An 11,799-nucleotide genomic window follows, 5' to 3' on the forward strand; every position below is an offset into this window, starting at 1 on the left:
TGCAAGTCTAATATTTTGTTTTGAAAGGACCGAGGATGGAAAGCAACAAACTTTGTCCATCCCTTTCCAGATCTGTTTTTCTTTCCTCATAACCTTCTTCCATGTCTGTCTAGACAATGAATTCTATTTTCTCCAATGGAAGAAATGGAAACGCACTAAGAACTTGTGCATGCAGTCATGATACTGTGGCGTAACATGTTGACATATGCCAGTGGAGTTGCACCACTTACTTGCATGTCCATTTCTAGATTACAGCAAATAGGAAATTATATAGTTCATGATCGTCTTATATCATGATGAACTTAGGAGAACTGCACTGTCTTGCTCTTGGCTAAGAGTATAAACATAGACAGCTATGGCAGTTGACCACAGTAATTTGTGAAGCTGCAGAAATTTGATTTGTCTGTAAAGTATGTAGCTGTCTCAGTCTTCAAGTATTTGTTTCTCCAGTAGGTGGAGAAAAACATCCCTAGCAAGTTACTGTAAGAGGAATGAACCGCTAGGGAGAGCTGTAAAAACAATACCAAAACGTACAACTGTTTTGACAGCTTATACAATATGCTAACAAATTGTGGTTTTAGTCTCATATGTATGTTAGCATGCTTTTAGCAGACTTTCAGCATGGTAATTCCCATCTGAATAACAAGACTGTGACCAAGTTCAGGCCTACCTAAGTATTGCAATTTTATTTAAACATCCAGGGCAGCTCAAATAGCAAAGGGTGTTGAGAGGTAATGCTGTGCTCTAGGAAGATGGCCACACTCGGTAAAGGCTTGGGACTTCCTTAGGAGAGCAGCTGTAGCTTCTTGGGTAAGAAAGGTAGAGGTAGGAAAGGAGGAAACTAACTTTTTAAAGATTTCCCTTAAGGGAAGTGACAAGAAGGATTGGTAAAGGCTCAGTTGACTTCTATCCTGACTTGGGACAATGGAAAGAGAATATGAGAAGCTTTGTTCATATTGCTGGAAGCGTATTCATGACTTGTGTCTCAGAAGGGACCAGATCTATTGGTTGTCCTCACAGCACATGGCAGAGATATATATCTGTCAATATACTTTCTTGTAAAGGAGAATGGACCTTCGTCAAGAAGAAGAGAAAGCTATGAAACAGGAATTGCAGTAACTCGGGATCAGCCTTGTTATTTGATCTTTCTCAAAGTACTTTATGGGAAGGGCTGGATGAAGAAGCAAATCCTGCTTTTCTGAGAGCTACCTTAGTTCAACATCCTGGAATTGCGTGTGGGACTACCAGGACATCCTTCCATCCTTCAGTTTCTGCAGCACTCATGGAGCCCAATCTGATAAGAGCTCTGAACTTTCCACATGGGTAGGGCTTAGATAAAGGGACAACCCACTATTCTGAATTCTTTTAGTGGAGTAGGTACCTGCTGTTTCTACTTGTTCAGTAAAATCTGTTAGCCTGCACATCAAGCTGTTATCACTCTTTGGTAAGTGAAATCACTATGGAAGATAAACTCTTTTTACCAGTGGCAGGAGAGAAGTCCCATTTTATCTGTTTTTTCCTTTGGACCAGAAGACCAAGACCAGAGCAACAGGCATGTGTAGCATCTTTCACCTGCCTGCTCTTAGGCATTTACTGTTGAATACAGTTCCTATAGTAGGAGTCTAGACAGACTCTGGTCACTGAAAAAAAAAAAAAAAAAAAAAAAAAAAAAAAAAAAAAAAAAACCCCAAACTTTACTTTAGGATGACAGGTCTCTCTTGGGTGAGTGGAAATAGCCCAATAAAGAGACCATAGAGGCTTAAAGCAGAGAGGCTGTAAAAAGTCAGCAGGTCAGCATGAACATACAGAAACCTTGAAATTCAGTTGCTGAAGTACCAGCCAGATCTCTCTTGAAGGATGTCCATGTGTTCTGGAAAATACAGAAAGAATATAAATACTGCCTTACTGGATCAGAGCATAGTCAGTATCTACATCTAACAGCAGCTGTAGGAGATGGTTCTTACAGGAAGCAGGCAGACCTGGTCGATTTTTGCAGTCCAGTGCAGTTGTATTCTGCCAGCATCCACACTTCTTGTATTACAGGTTGTTAAAGGCTGCATCCCTGACTCTATCTTCTAGTATCATTTTGTGGATGTGTCGTCTATCAGTTTGATTCCTTTTGAATGTTCTGATGCTCTTTTTCTGCAGTATACTGTGGCAGAAAGTTCAAGAGGTTTCCTGACCTCTGTGTGGTAGACTTGCTGTATTTGTTTTGAAAGATCTAATAGTTTCTGTGATTTAGCGAGCAACAGTTCTGCTTTCACCTTACCCATAAACATCTTAATTTCTTCTCTCCAAATTGGAGAGTCACAGTCTTTTCAATTTCTTCTCATAAGGTCAGCAGCTCCTTGGTGATTTTAATTGCCCCTTCTGTACCTTCTCTTTTTTCACCATGTCTGTCTTAGACAGGGAGACCAGAACTGCACACAGTATTCCAGAATTAGGTGAACAACGGTTTTACGCTGGCAAAATAATACCTGGTATGTTGTTCTCAATATTTTTTTCTGATGATGTCCTGTATTGTGTTGCCACTTGTGGCTGCCACTGCACATTGAGCTGGTGTTTCCAGAAAACTGTCAGTGGTGACTCCAGGATCATGAGATGTAACTACCAGTTCCAAGTTTAGTATTTTGGGCATCATTTACAGAATTTTTCTTTAGAACCCCCACTTTTATCTAAATTGAATCTCATTGCCACTTTTTTGCCCCCTGTGTTCTTTTTTATGTCCTTCTGGACATAAAATCCTTGCAATTGTAACAGCATTTAACTACTTGAAAAACTTAGGATCATGCAGAAGTTTGAAGACTTGACTTTACCAGCACACTGGTGAGGACGTTGAATAAAACTGATCACAACACCAGTCTTGGGAGCTGCACTGTTGGGTTTTGTGCATTTTGAAAGGAGAATGACTGTTAAGTTCTACTTTTTGCTTTTTGTTTTCCTATAATTAGCTTTCTATTTAAAAAAAATACCACCACAACTTTTCTAATCCACTATAATTTCATTTCTTCAACATCCTTTGATAGAGAGCTTTCTTGAGGGTTTGGGGGAGGGTGGGGGCGTTAGTGGTGTTCGGTTGTCTGGTGTTTTTAAATCCAAATATATTTCTTGGCTTCCTTTTGTCTGTGTCCTTGTTGTGTTTACCATTTCTTGGGGAATTCTGTCCTTTATCCATTAATGTTATGTTTTGTTTCTCATCCTGTCTCCATGTGAAGCCAGACAATACATGAGATACTAAGCATGGTGTTAATGCATTTCCATCTTCCAGTGCCACCTGTTGAGAAAGTTTTAGTTATAAAAGGAAAGAAAAGGGCAGGGGAAGTGCCTGGAGGTAAACTGCTATATTTGGAAGTGACAAGGAGGAATGCTTCTCTAGAAGAGGAATTATAATCTTTCAAGGATTTCTGTGACAGAAGGAGTAATGTGTTCCTGAAAAGATTCTTGACATAGCAGGACTTTCAGAACAAATTCTGTGGCATTTGCCTTCTACTTTGTGGCAGGGGTTTAGCAGATCTGAAGAAGCCAGACAAGGATCTTGTACAAGGTCATTCATTTTTGGTACCCATGGTTTTATTTGTCATGAGTTGAAGTATGTCAGTCCATGCCAACAGGAATTGTAGTCAACCTGTAGGCAAAATGTTATGCATTGAAATAGTAGACAACAGTTCCTCTTTTGAAGTTGGACTAGTAATTTATAAGCTCCATATGTTTCTAATAAAAATATCAGTTGGGTCTTGAGCTTGGAAAGATCTGTAGTTACTATCCTTATTGCACGCTTCCCTTGCAAGCTGTTTTCAGTGCTTTTTTACATGATCGTATCAGAATGAAGAGTCCACATGAGAATGCAGCTTTGATCTTAACTTCTTTCATCTGAACTGGTAAATTTGTGCTAATTGAAGTTTATCTAACAGTTTTGTGGAGAGAAGGTTATGGTTACATGCCTAGATATCCTTAAAGCTTAACAGAAGAAAACAGAATTTAGGTATTAAAATTAGAATTTTTTTAGTCCCTTTTTTTTGTGCCTGTTTTTAACCTATACGCAATTTCCTCATTGGTTGCTAGATGATGGAATTGTTCATGCTAGATGATGTTCATTGTTGCCATAAAAAAATACTTGTCAGTGTATTTTCTAACTATGTATATATGTATGTATACTAATTTAGTAATATTTACAAAGAGACAGTGGAAGTTTCTGACTAATTTGCAAGGTTGTCGTTTCAGCTTCTCTCCCACGTCTTTGCACAAACACTGAAATAGAAGCTTGTGTTTTGCATCATTTCATGGATGGTGAAGAACTCTCTAAAAAAGAAAAAAAAAAAAAATAACTTGGCCAGATGTAAATCATAACTAATGAAAAATATTCCACTTCAGTCTGTAGCTAGTTTAGTCACTTTGCATTAACAAAACAAGATCTTATTTTAAAGTAGCTACTTCTAGTTGCTGTAGTTTGTTGGTTAATAGCTATTGAATAATGTTAAAACTTTGAAAGCTGAACTAAAATAAACCAAATAATAAACAGAAGGTTGGAGAGGTGACAGTATCATAAGAGGTAGTGTTTTAGTTTTCTACTAGTTTTGCTGAAATCTGTGTGACTGTTCCTCTAGGTCATTTTGTTAGAGGAAAAACATAAGGAAACATGTTTTTGAAATAATGGTCAATGTTACTGACTGAGTTGGTCTTTAGCTCTGTGACTTGGCAAATGAGTCTACAGGTCAGATTTAAAACTTTTCTTTCTTTCTAAGGCCACTCCATGCCCAAAAGAACCAAATAAAGAAATGATTAATGATGGAGCTTCTTGGACAATCATTAGCACAGATAAAGCAGAATACACATTTTATGAGGGGATGGGACCGGTCCATGCTCCAGTGACACCTGTGCCTGTTGTAGAAAGTCTTCAAGTAAGTTCATTTATTTTTTTTTTCAATAAACTCTCTTATGTGAGATTATTTTTGTCATAACCTTCATGGTACCTTTGTGAAATACTGGAGGAAAACATTCTTACTAGCTTTACAAACAGGAGAATTAAGTTGCAATAATTTTTCTTACCTACCTTTCAGAATACATAAGCCTGTCCATCACAGGAATAATATTAATATTGTTCTATACATTAAGAATTTTATTTCTTAAAATACTATGGTAGTGATAGCCCTATGACTTCTATTTCCATTTGATTATTTAGAAATTGATTTTGGCTCTTAAAACAGCCAATTATAGATCAAAGAGAGCTAGACTGAAACCTTATTAAGAAAACCAGCATTCTGCTGTGGAAAAACTTGAAGCTATCCTAACACATTCTCTGAAAGATTCTTTGTTCTTTGTTTTCAAAGCCTTGTTGACTTCTTTCCTAAGTGGCCACTGTCAAAGCTTAGAATTTCCGTCAGGATATCAAATTAATTGGCAGTAACTTTTAGATGTTTTACTTCTTTACAGTTCAGTTGTGTAGGTGTGTTTCTTTCAGTTTTATCCAGCTGATAGAAACAGCACTGTTAACAGTTCTTGTATGCATGTGAAGAATTTTTTTCTGGTTGGTTTTTTTTTTTCTGAGAGGGGGGGGGTTTGTTTTTATTAATATATGGGTTTTTGTGGATTTTTTTTTTCTATTCACTCCCTTTCCAGTTGAATGGTGGTGGGGATGTAGCAATGTTGGAACTTACAGGACAGAACTTCACTCCAAATTTACGTGTCTGGTTTGGGGATGTGGAAGCTGAAACCATGTACAGGTACAGTATATCCTACTACTTCTGTGGTGATTACGTTTTACTGGATGCTTTGAAGAGTGTATACTCGTGTATACACTCAAGTGTATACTTTCTGCCCTGCAGAAAGGGATCTGGGTGTGCTGGTTGATGGTAGGCTCAATATGAGTCAGCAGTGTGCCCTGGCAGCCAAGAGGGCAAACCGCATCCAGCTGATCAAAAGAGGTGATTATCCTGCTGTGTTTAGCATTGGTGCAGCCTTACTTTGGGTATTGCGTGCAGTTCTGGGCCCCACAATCTAAGAAGGATGTGAAGGTCCTTGAACGTGTCCAAAGGACAGCAACAAAGCTGGTGAAAGGGCTGGACAGCATGTCCTATGAGGGGTGGCTAAGGACTCTGGGTTTGTCTAGTTTGGAGAAAAGGAGGCTGAGGGGTGACCTCCTTGTTTTCCCCTGAGGAGGGGAAGTGGGGAGGGAGGTGCTGTGCTCTTCTCCCTGGGATTGCCTGCCAGGACACGTGGAGATGGTTCAGAGCTGTGCCAGGGGAGGTTCAGACCGGACATTGGGAAGCATTTCTTTAGCAAAACATTGGTCAAACACTGGAAGAGGCTTCCTAGAGAGGTGGTCAACGCCCCAAGCCTGTCAGTGTTTGAGAGGCATTTGAACAGTGCCCTTAATAACGTGCTTTAGCTTTTGGTTAGCCCTGAAGTGGTCAGGTAGTTGGACTAGATGATTGTTGTAGGTCCCTTCCAACTGTTCTGTTCTATTCTATTCTTTAAGCTTAAATTGTATTATGCTCAGGTGACTCTCCTGTTTTTCAGATGCGCAGAGAGCATGCTATGTGTTGTTCCAGACATTTCTGCATTTCGAGAGGGTTGGAGGTGGGTCCGTCAGCCAGTCCAGGTTCCAGTAACTTTGGTCCGTAACGATGGCATAATTTACTCCACCAGCCTTACCTTTACATACACACCGGAACCAGGGCCACGACCACACTGCAGTGCTGCTGGAGCAATCCTCAGAGCCAACTCAAGCCTCATGGCTTCCAGTGAAACAAATACAAACAGCGAGGGAAGTTACACAAACGTCAGCACAAATCCAACCAATGTCACATCATCTACAGCAACTGTAGTTTCCTAACTACTGTTGTTTGTCTGGACTTTAACTGACTTTTAAGTGCTACATTCAAGAGAACTGAACAATTTTTGTGGTTTCATGGGAAAACACCTTTCCATTTTAGGTGATATTATTTGAACCTTGTTACCTGCAAGTGCTGATCTTAAAATATAGAAGCCACAATAAAAAAAAAAAAAAATCCGAAACATAAGAACTTTATTGAAAATCTATTTTTCAGCTGGTTTTTTTAATGGGCAAGAAACAAAAAATGTGGCTGGGATACATGTTGAGCAAACTAGAAAACATGAACACAACATAGTTTTTATGGACCAAGGAACTTGTATAAGCTTTAGTATAAAAGGTACATTTTCACCATACCTTTTTTGTATCACAACATATAGTACACTTTTGTTACCAAATAGTTTATATTTTTTTTTCCTCTGAGCTTTTGCTCTGAAGTATATTCAGGTTCCAAGCCTGACCATGCTTGTATAATCTAATTACCATACTCTTCCAGTTTTAAAAAAATATATATATTTTTGGTCTGTGGCTGGAACTGTTCCTTTTTTTAAACTGAAGTCTTGTGACTTTTTATGAACTGAAATTGTTTTTATTTCAGCAAGTAGAACCTTGTAAAGGCCAGCATATTTTTTTTAAGATTATATGAAGTCTGTGCAAAAGCTTTAAAAAATGCCTCTGCCTTGCCTGCAATACATGCAATGTATGTTAACTTTAGTGCTCTGTTTTCAGTCATTGTTAATAGTTATTTCTGTTTTCCTTTTTTAAATATGTATTTATAGTGATAATTCATGAGGTTCTAACATTACATGAGTTTTTTTTAAAGTGGCATCTCAAGCAGTCATATTAATGATTGTTCATGTCACAGGCATATGTTGGTGTTTTTGAAGGGTTGTTACTGGGTTACTCCCCCTCTTCCTTGCTCAGTCATATTGCATCTGAAAATGTTTCAGGATCTGTTCAGGTTTTTCTAATCTTGTACATAATTTGTATTAAGTGTAAGTTAAATGTTTTATTTTGAAAGTGGAATGTTCCCAATAACTTCATTTGGCAGCATGTCTTCTGTCTTGTTGGCATGTAACTAAAATACCATGAGAAGTATGTGCTACAAATGGGATTGGTAGGTGATGCCCTCATCACTTGAGAATCACAACAAGCATGTTTTTCTTCATACTGTTCAGTAAATTAGGCCAGACTTTGGTGTAACACTTGTATTGAGAACGTGCTTTCATTGTGAAGTGATCATACCATAATAACTAGAAGTAAATTTTATTACTTAGAAATGGGCAAATAGAAAATCGTAAAAGCACTATGAAGATGTCAACTCCTCCCATCCTTATTTCGTGTGGGTTCCTCTTTCCCTGCCAACAGCTTGTGCAACATTCAAGTCTTCTCTCCATCATAAATTCAAGGCTCATTTGCACTTTGACTTTGTTGGTTGTTGCATTTGTTTTTCATTTTGACTTTGCCACATTTTGTCCCTCCTTGTAGACCTGCCTGCTTCATTTGTATTTGAAAGTATACCCCAGTAGTTCATTTGTAGTCACAGAACTAGGCATAGACTCATAGGACAAGTTCTGATAGTGTGATCTTCCTCTTTAAAAGCCAAAATACAAATTTTACGGTGTGTTCAGCCTTTTCTATACCCTGAAGCAACAGTCACAACTGCTGTGTAAATCTGAACCTGTGGCTTCCTACAGTGCATTGCTTACAAGCTTATCTGTTGACCATTTTCAGAGGGTTGTTACTTCTGACCACTTATTCCAGTTTCAACACCCACCACCATTTTGCAGCATTGTCTCTGCACCACATTTGTGTACTCTGACGCTCCATTCTACTTGTTTGCTTTAGTGCTCTGTTGTGTGTGTGAAAACAATGTGGTTAAAGGAAGAAATCGGTTATAAAGCATGTTTAGCCAATAGTAAAATTGGTGCCACTGTCCCTCCTAAAATGTGCTTGTATTCTACCACAGGCCTTCGTATTTGCTATTCTGTATTACAAAACTTATTCCCATGATGTAGTTGCAATGCTGGTTCTTAGCACTAGTGAATACTGCCTCACCTCATCTCCGTTTCAGTGACCAAGGGCAGGATTCATTGTGGCCTTATCTCTGTTTTAAACTGTTTACTGGCATTTACTTGCAAATCTGTTTACCTTTGTATGTGCTATAAAATTTCATTTTAATTGTGTTGTGGCAGGAATCATTTCACAGTGTTTTTGTTAGAAGTACATAAGTATCTTACAGTATGGCTTAATTCAAGAGCCACAGATTTTCATTGCTAATTAGACTGAGAATTAAAATAAGCAAGATATATAGATATCTATATATATAGATATAGATATATCTCAGATTTAGAGGGTGTTCAAGAACAAACCATGATACACACACAGTAGGCAAACCATAACAAGCCTTTTAACCTTCAAAGACTATTTAAAATAGCTTTTCAGAACTTGACACATGCTTTTATACTCATTATTTTAAATTTTTTACATATAAATGCAATACTTCTTATATTCAGTTTCTTTACTTGCAGTAATTTTGCCCAATAGATATAATATTCCTTGACTTGTAAAGAACCTAATGACTTAGCCTAATTTCTGCTGTTCTACACACTACAGCCAAGTGGGTGAAAAAGAGACTATTAAGTTCTGCTAACAAGACCATTTTAAACCCCGTTTTTCCCTTGGGCTTGTGGCTCCATTATTGCCAGTAGTTATTCTGTAGTACAGAAATGGTCTTCCAGGTCCTTGCTGTTGTTAAGATGTCCAGTTGTTCAGATATATTATCTTCCTGAACTTTTTCCTGTGGGGTGGTATTGTTACATTTATTGGCCTTGTGAGCTGTTAATCAATTTTCATGATATTAACAATAACTCAAGATTTTAATAAAACTACTTTTAGAATGTTTCACTATGAAACTATTATAACTGTTCAAGTCTAGCTGTTCAGTCTGCTGTTAATTCTATATACATAGAAATTGAGTCTGTGTTCAGAACGTTGTTATAGTTCCAACTGTAGAAAGAAAAAGCAAATTAAGTGCTCAAATTTAGCTATGCCTTTTCTTGTTTTCTTTGTTTGGAACTGCATTTCAGAATTCAACACTAGCATAGTCTTTAATAATCTGCTGCTGATGTGTTTCCTAATTATTTGCCCTGAGGGCATCCCACAACTGTGTTAATAATGGTATTCTGTACTCCTCCTCATTGCACAGACTTACAGGATCAGAATGGTTACCTGAAAAGACATGCACTCAAGACATAAAACAGTGAAGTCCCCATATACAAAATATTAATGCCAAGTGAAACAAATTATCTGTTGGAAGTAAGCTACCCACTTGTAGATTAAATGACTCCATAGAGGTGTCCACCTTGCAACTAAGATGCTCTTCAATTATTAACCATATTTTTTACTTTCTTTCAAAAGCAGCTGTGTTTATGAGTACTGAACAAATGTGTATACTTTCCTGTGCCAGACTTTTGACTTTGTTTTCAAGCACTGTACTGTGGGATTGAGTGGCAGCTTTGTTAGAAAAAGAAGTATATTAGGGTTTCTACTTAACCCTTTTAGGACTGAACAATTTCTTCCCTTTAGAAGCTGTAAAATAAATGAGCAGTTCTAACTTTGTAAACATTCTGTCTGTGTTCAGCACTGCATTTGCCCCATCTGGAGGTGCTATGCTAATGTCATTTTTTTAAAATCTTGTAGCATGTGTATACATTCAGTCTTAAAAGGGTTATTTTTACAAACTGTGCACCTGTAAAGTTTCTTAGCAATAAGGTAGAAAAATGAGCAAATTTTTACCATAATTTTGTAGAATTGATTGCTCAGTTCCATATTTCATCAAGAAAAACCCTGCAATATGGGCAGTTTTGAGGATTAAATAAAAGTGAAATGTAAACCACATAAAAGTGTTTTTGTCAAGTGTACTCTGTGTGTGTATGTGCATATGCTGTTGGGTTTCATTTCTTTCTACAAGGCTAAAGATAAAATGCCATGTTGCTGTTGATGTGACAAACATAATTGAACATCTGTACAATGATATAAAAGTAGTTATGATTTGATCAGGTGTTGAAACTTGCCACGTTTTTTGTGGATTCTTTTCAATGTTAACCAAGGAATATTATTTTTTTTTTTTTTTTTTTTTTGGTGAATGAACAGTGAGGTCATCTATGGAACCAGAACAACACAAAAGAAGATCAACCCCAGGAGTGGAAAAGTCATCAGTAGTTGTGAGGCTATGCACACTGGACTCCACTTAAACGGGATATGGAATGTCCACCCAAAAATCTAAATCGGTTTCATTATTGCTTGTATTATTGCTGGAGTTAGATAAGAAACTGTTTTTTCCAATAATGTAAAAAAAAAAAAAAAAGGTTCACTTTTTTGTATTATTTATTAAATAAGAAAAAATGAACTGTGTTTAATTGTTTAACTTTAGCAACTTTATTATTGCAACTAGTTATACCTGACTTATTTTCATCCTTTTCTTAGTTGCAGACTGTCTGATACTTCTTTCAGTTGGTTTATAATTAGAACTAGAAATTTAGCAAGCTAGCTTATTTCTTGCTTTGACAGAGAATACTCTAGTAGGGCCATAAGGAACAACTAGAAATGATGCGCTCTTTTAGTTTGCAAGCACAAGTGACACAGTCAGTTGAAAAAAGTTTCTGAGATGGGAATGGGACACAGCAGAGAGAGAATTTGGAATGGCAGAAACCTACCAGTACTAGTTCCGTATTAAAATAATACAAGAACTACTAGTTTATCCATAAGACTGTGAAGGGGCCAGAAATGGTGTGGCGAGAGGGAGAGAGAGATGTCACTGGAAAAAATAGATCATTTGACTATAAGGAAGCATTACAGATTTTTATTGAAACATCTGCAAAGGTGAATGCTATTGTTATTAAGACATGTAAAATAGCCAGAAACTCAACACTGGTAGAGTTTCTGTTGTTTGAAACAGGGACGGTATG

General features: G+C 37.3%; 1 protein-coding gene across 2 annotated transcripts in view; it reads left to right on the forward strand.

Moving 5' to 3' along the window:
• Positions 1–11,230, forward strand: part of RBPJ (recombination signal binding protein for immunoglobulin kappa J region) — a 64,305-nt gene extending 53,075 nt beyond the window's left edge. For both annotated transcript variants that reach the window (XM_010576871.1, XM_010576872.1), the window contains 3 exons: positions 4,743–4,898; positions 5,617–5,720; positions 6,517–11,230. In XM_010576871.1, coding sequence (XP_010575173.1) covers positions 4,743–4,898; positions 5,617–5,720; positions 6,517–6,832 — 576 coding nt within the window. In that variant the 3' untranslated portion in view covers positions 6,833–11,230. The remainder of the gene's footprint in view (positions 1–4,742; positions 4,899–5,616; positions 5,721–6,516) is intronic.
• The last annotated feature ends 569 nt before the right edge of the window (positions 11,231–11,799 follow it).

This window comes from Haliaeetus leucocephalus, unplaced genomic scaffold, assembly GCF_000737465.1.
Source record: "Haliaeetus leucocephalus isolate CR32 unplaced genomic scaffold, Haliaeetus_leucocephalus-4.0 Scaffold545, whole genome shotgun sequence".
In the NCBI taxonomy this organism is placed as follows: Eukaryota; Metazoa; Chordata; class Aves; order Accipitriformes; family Accipitridae; genus Haliaeetus; species Haliaeetus leucocephalus.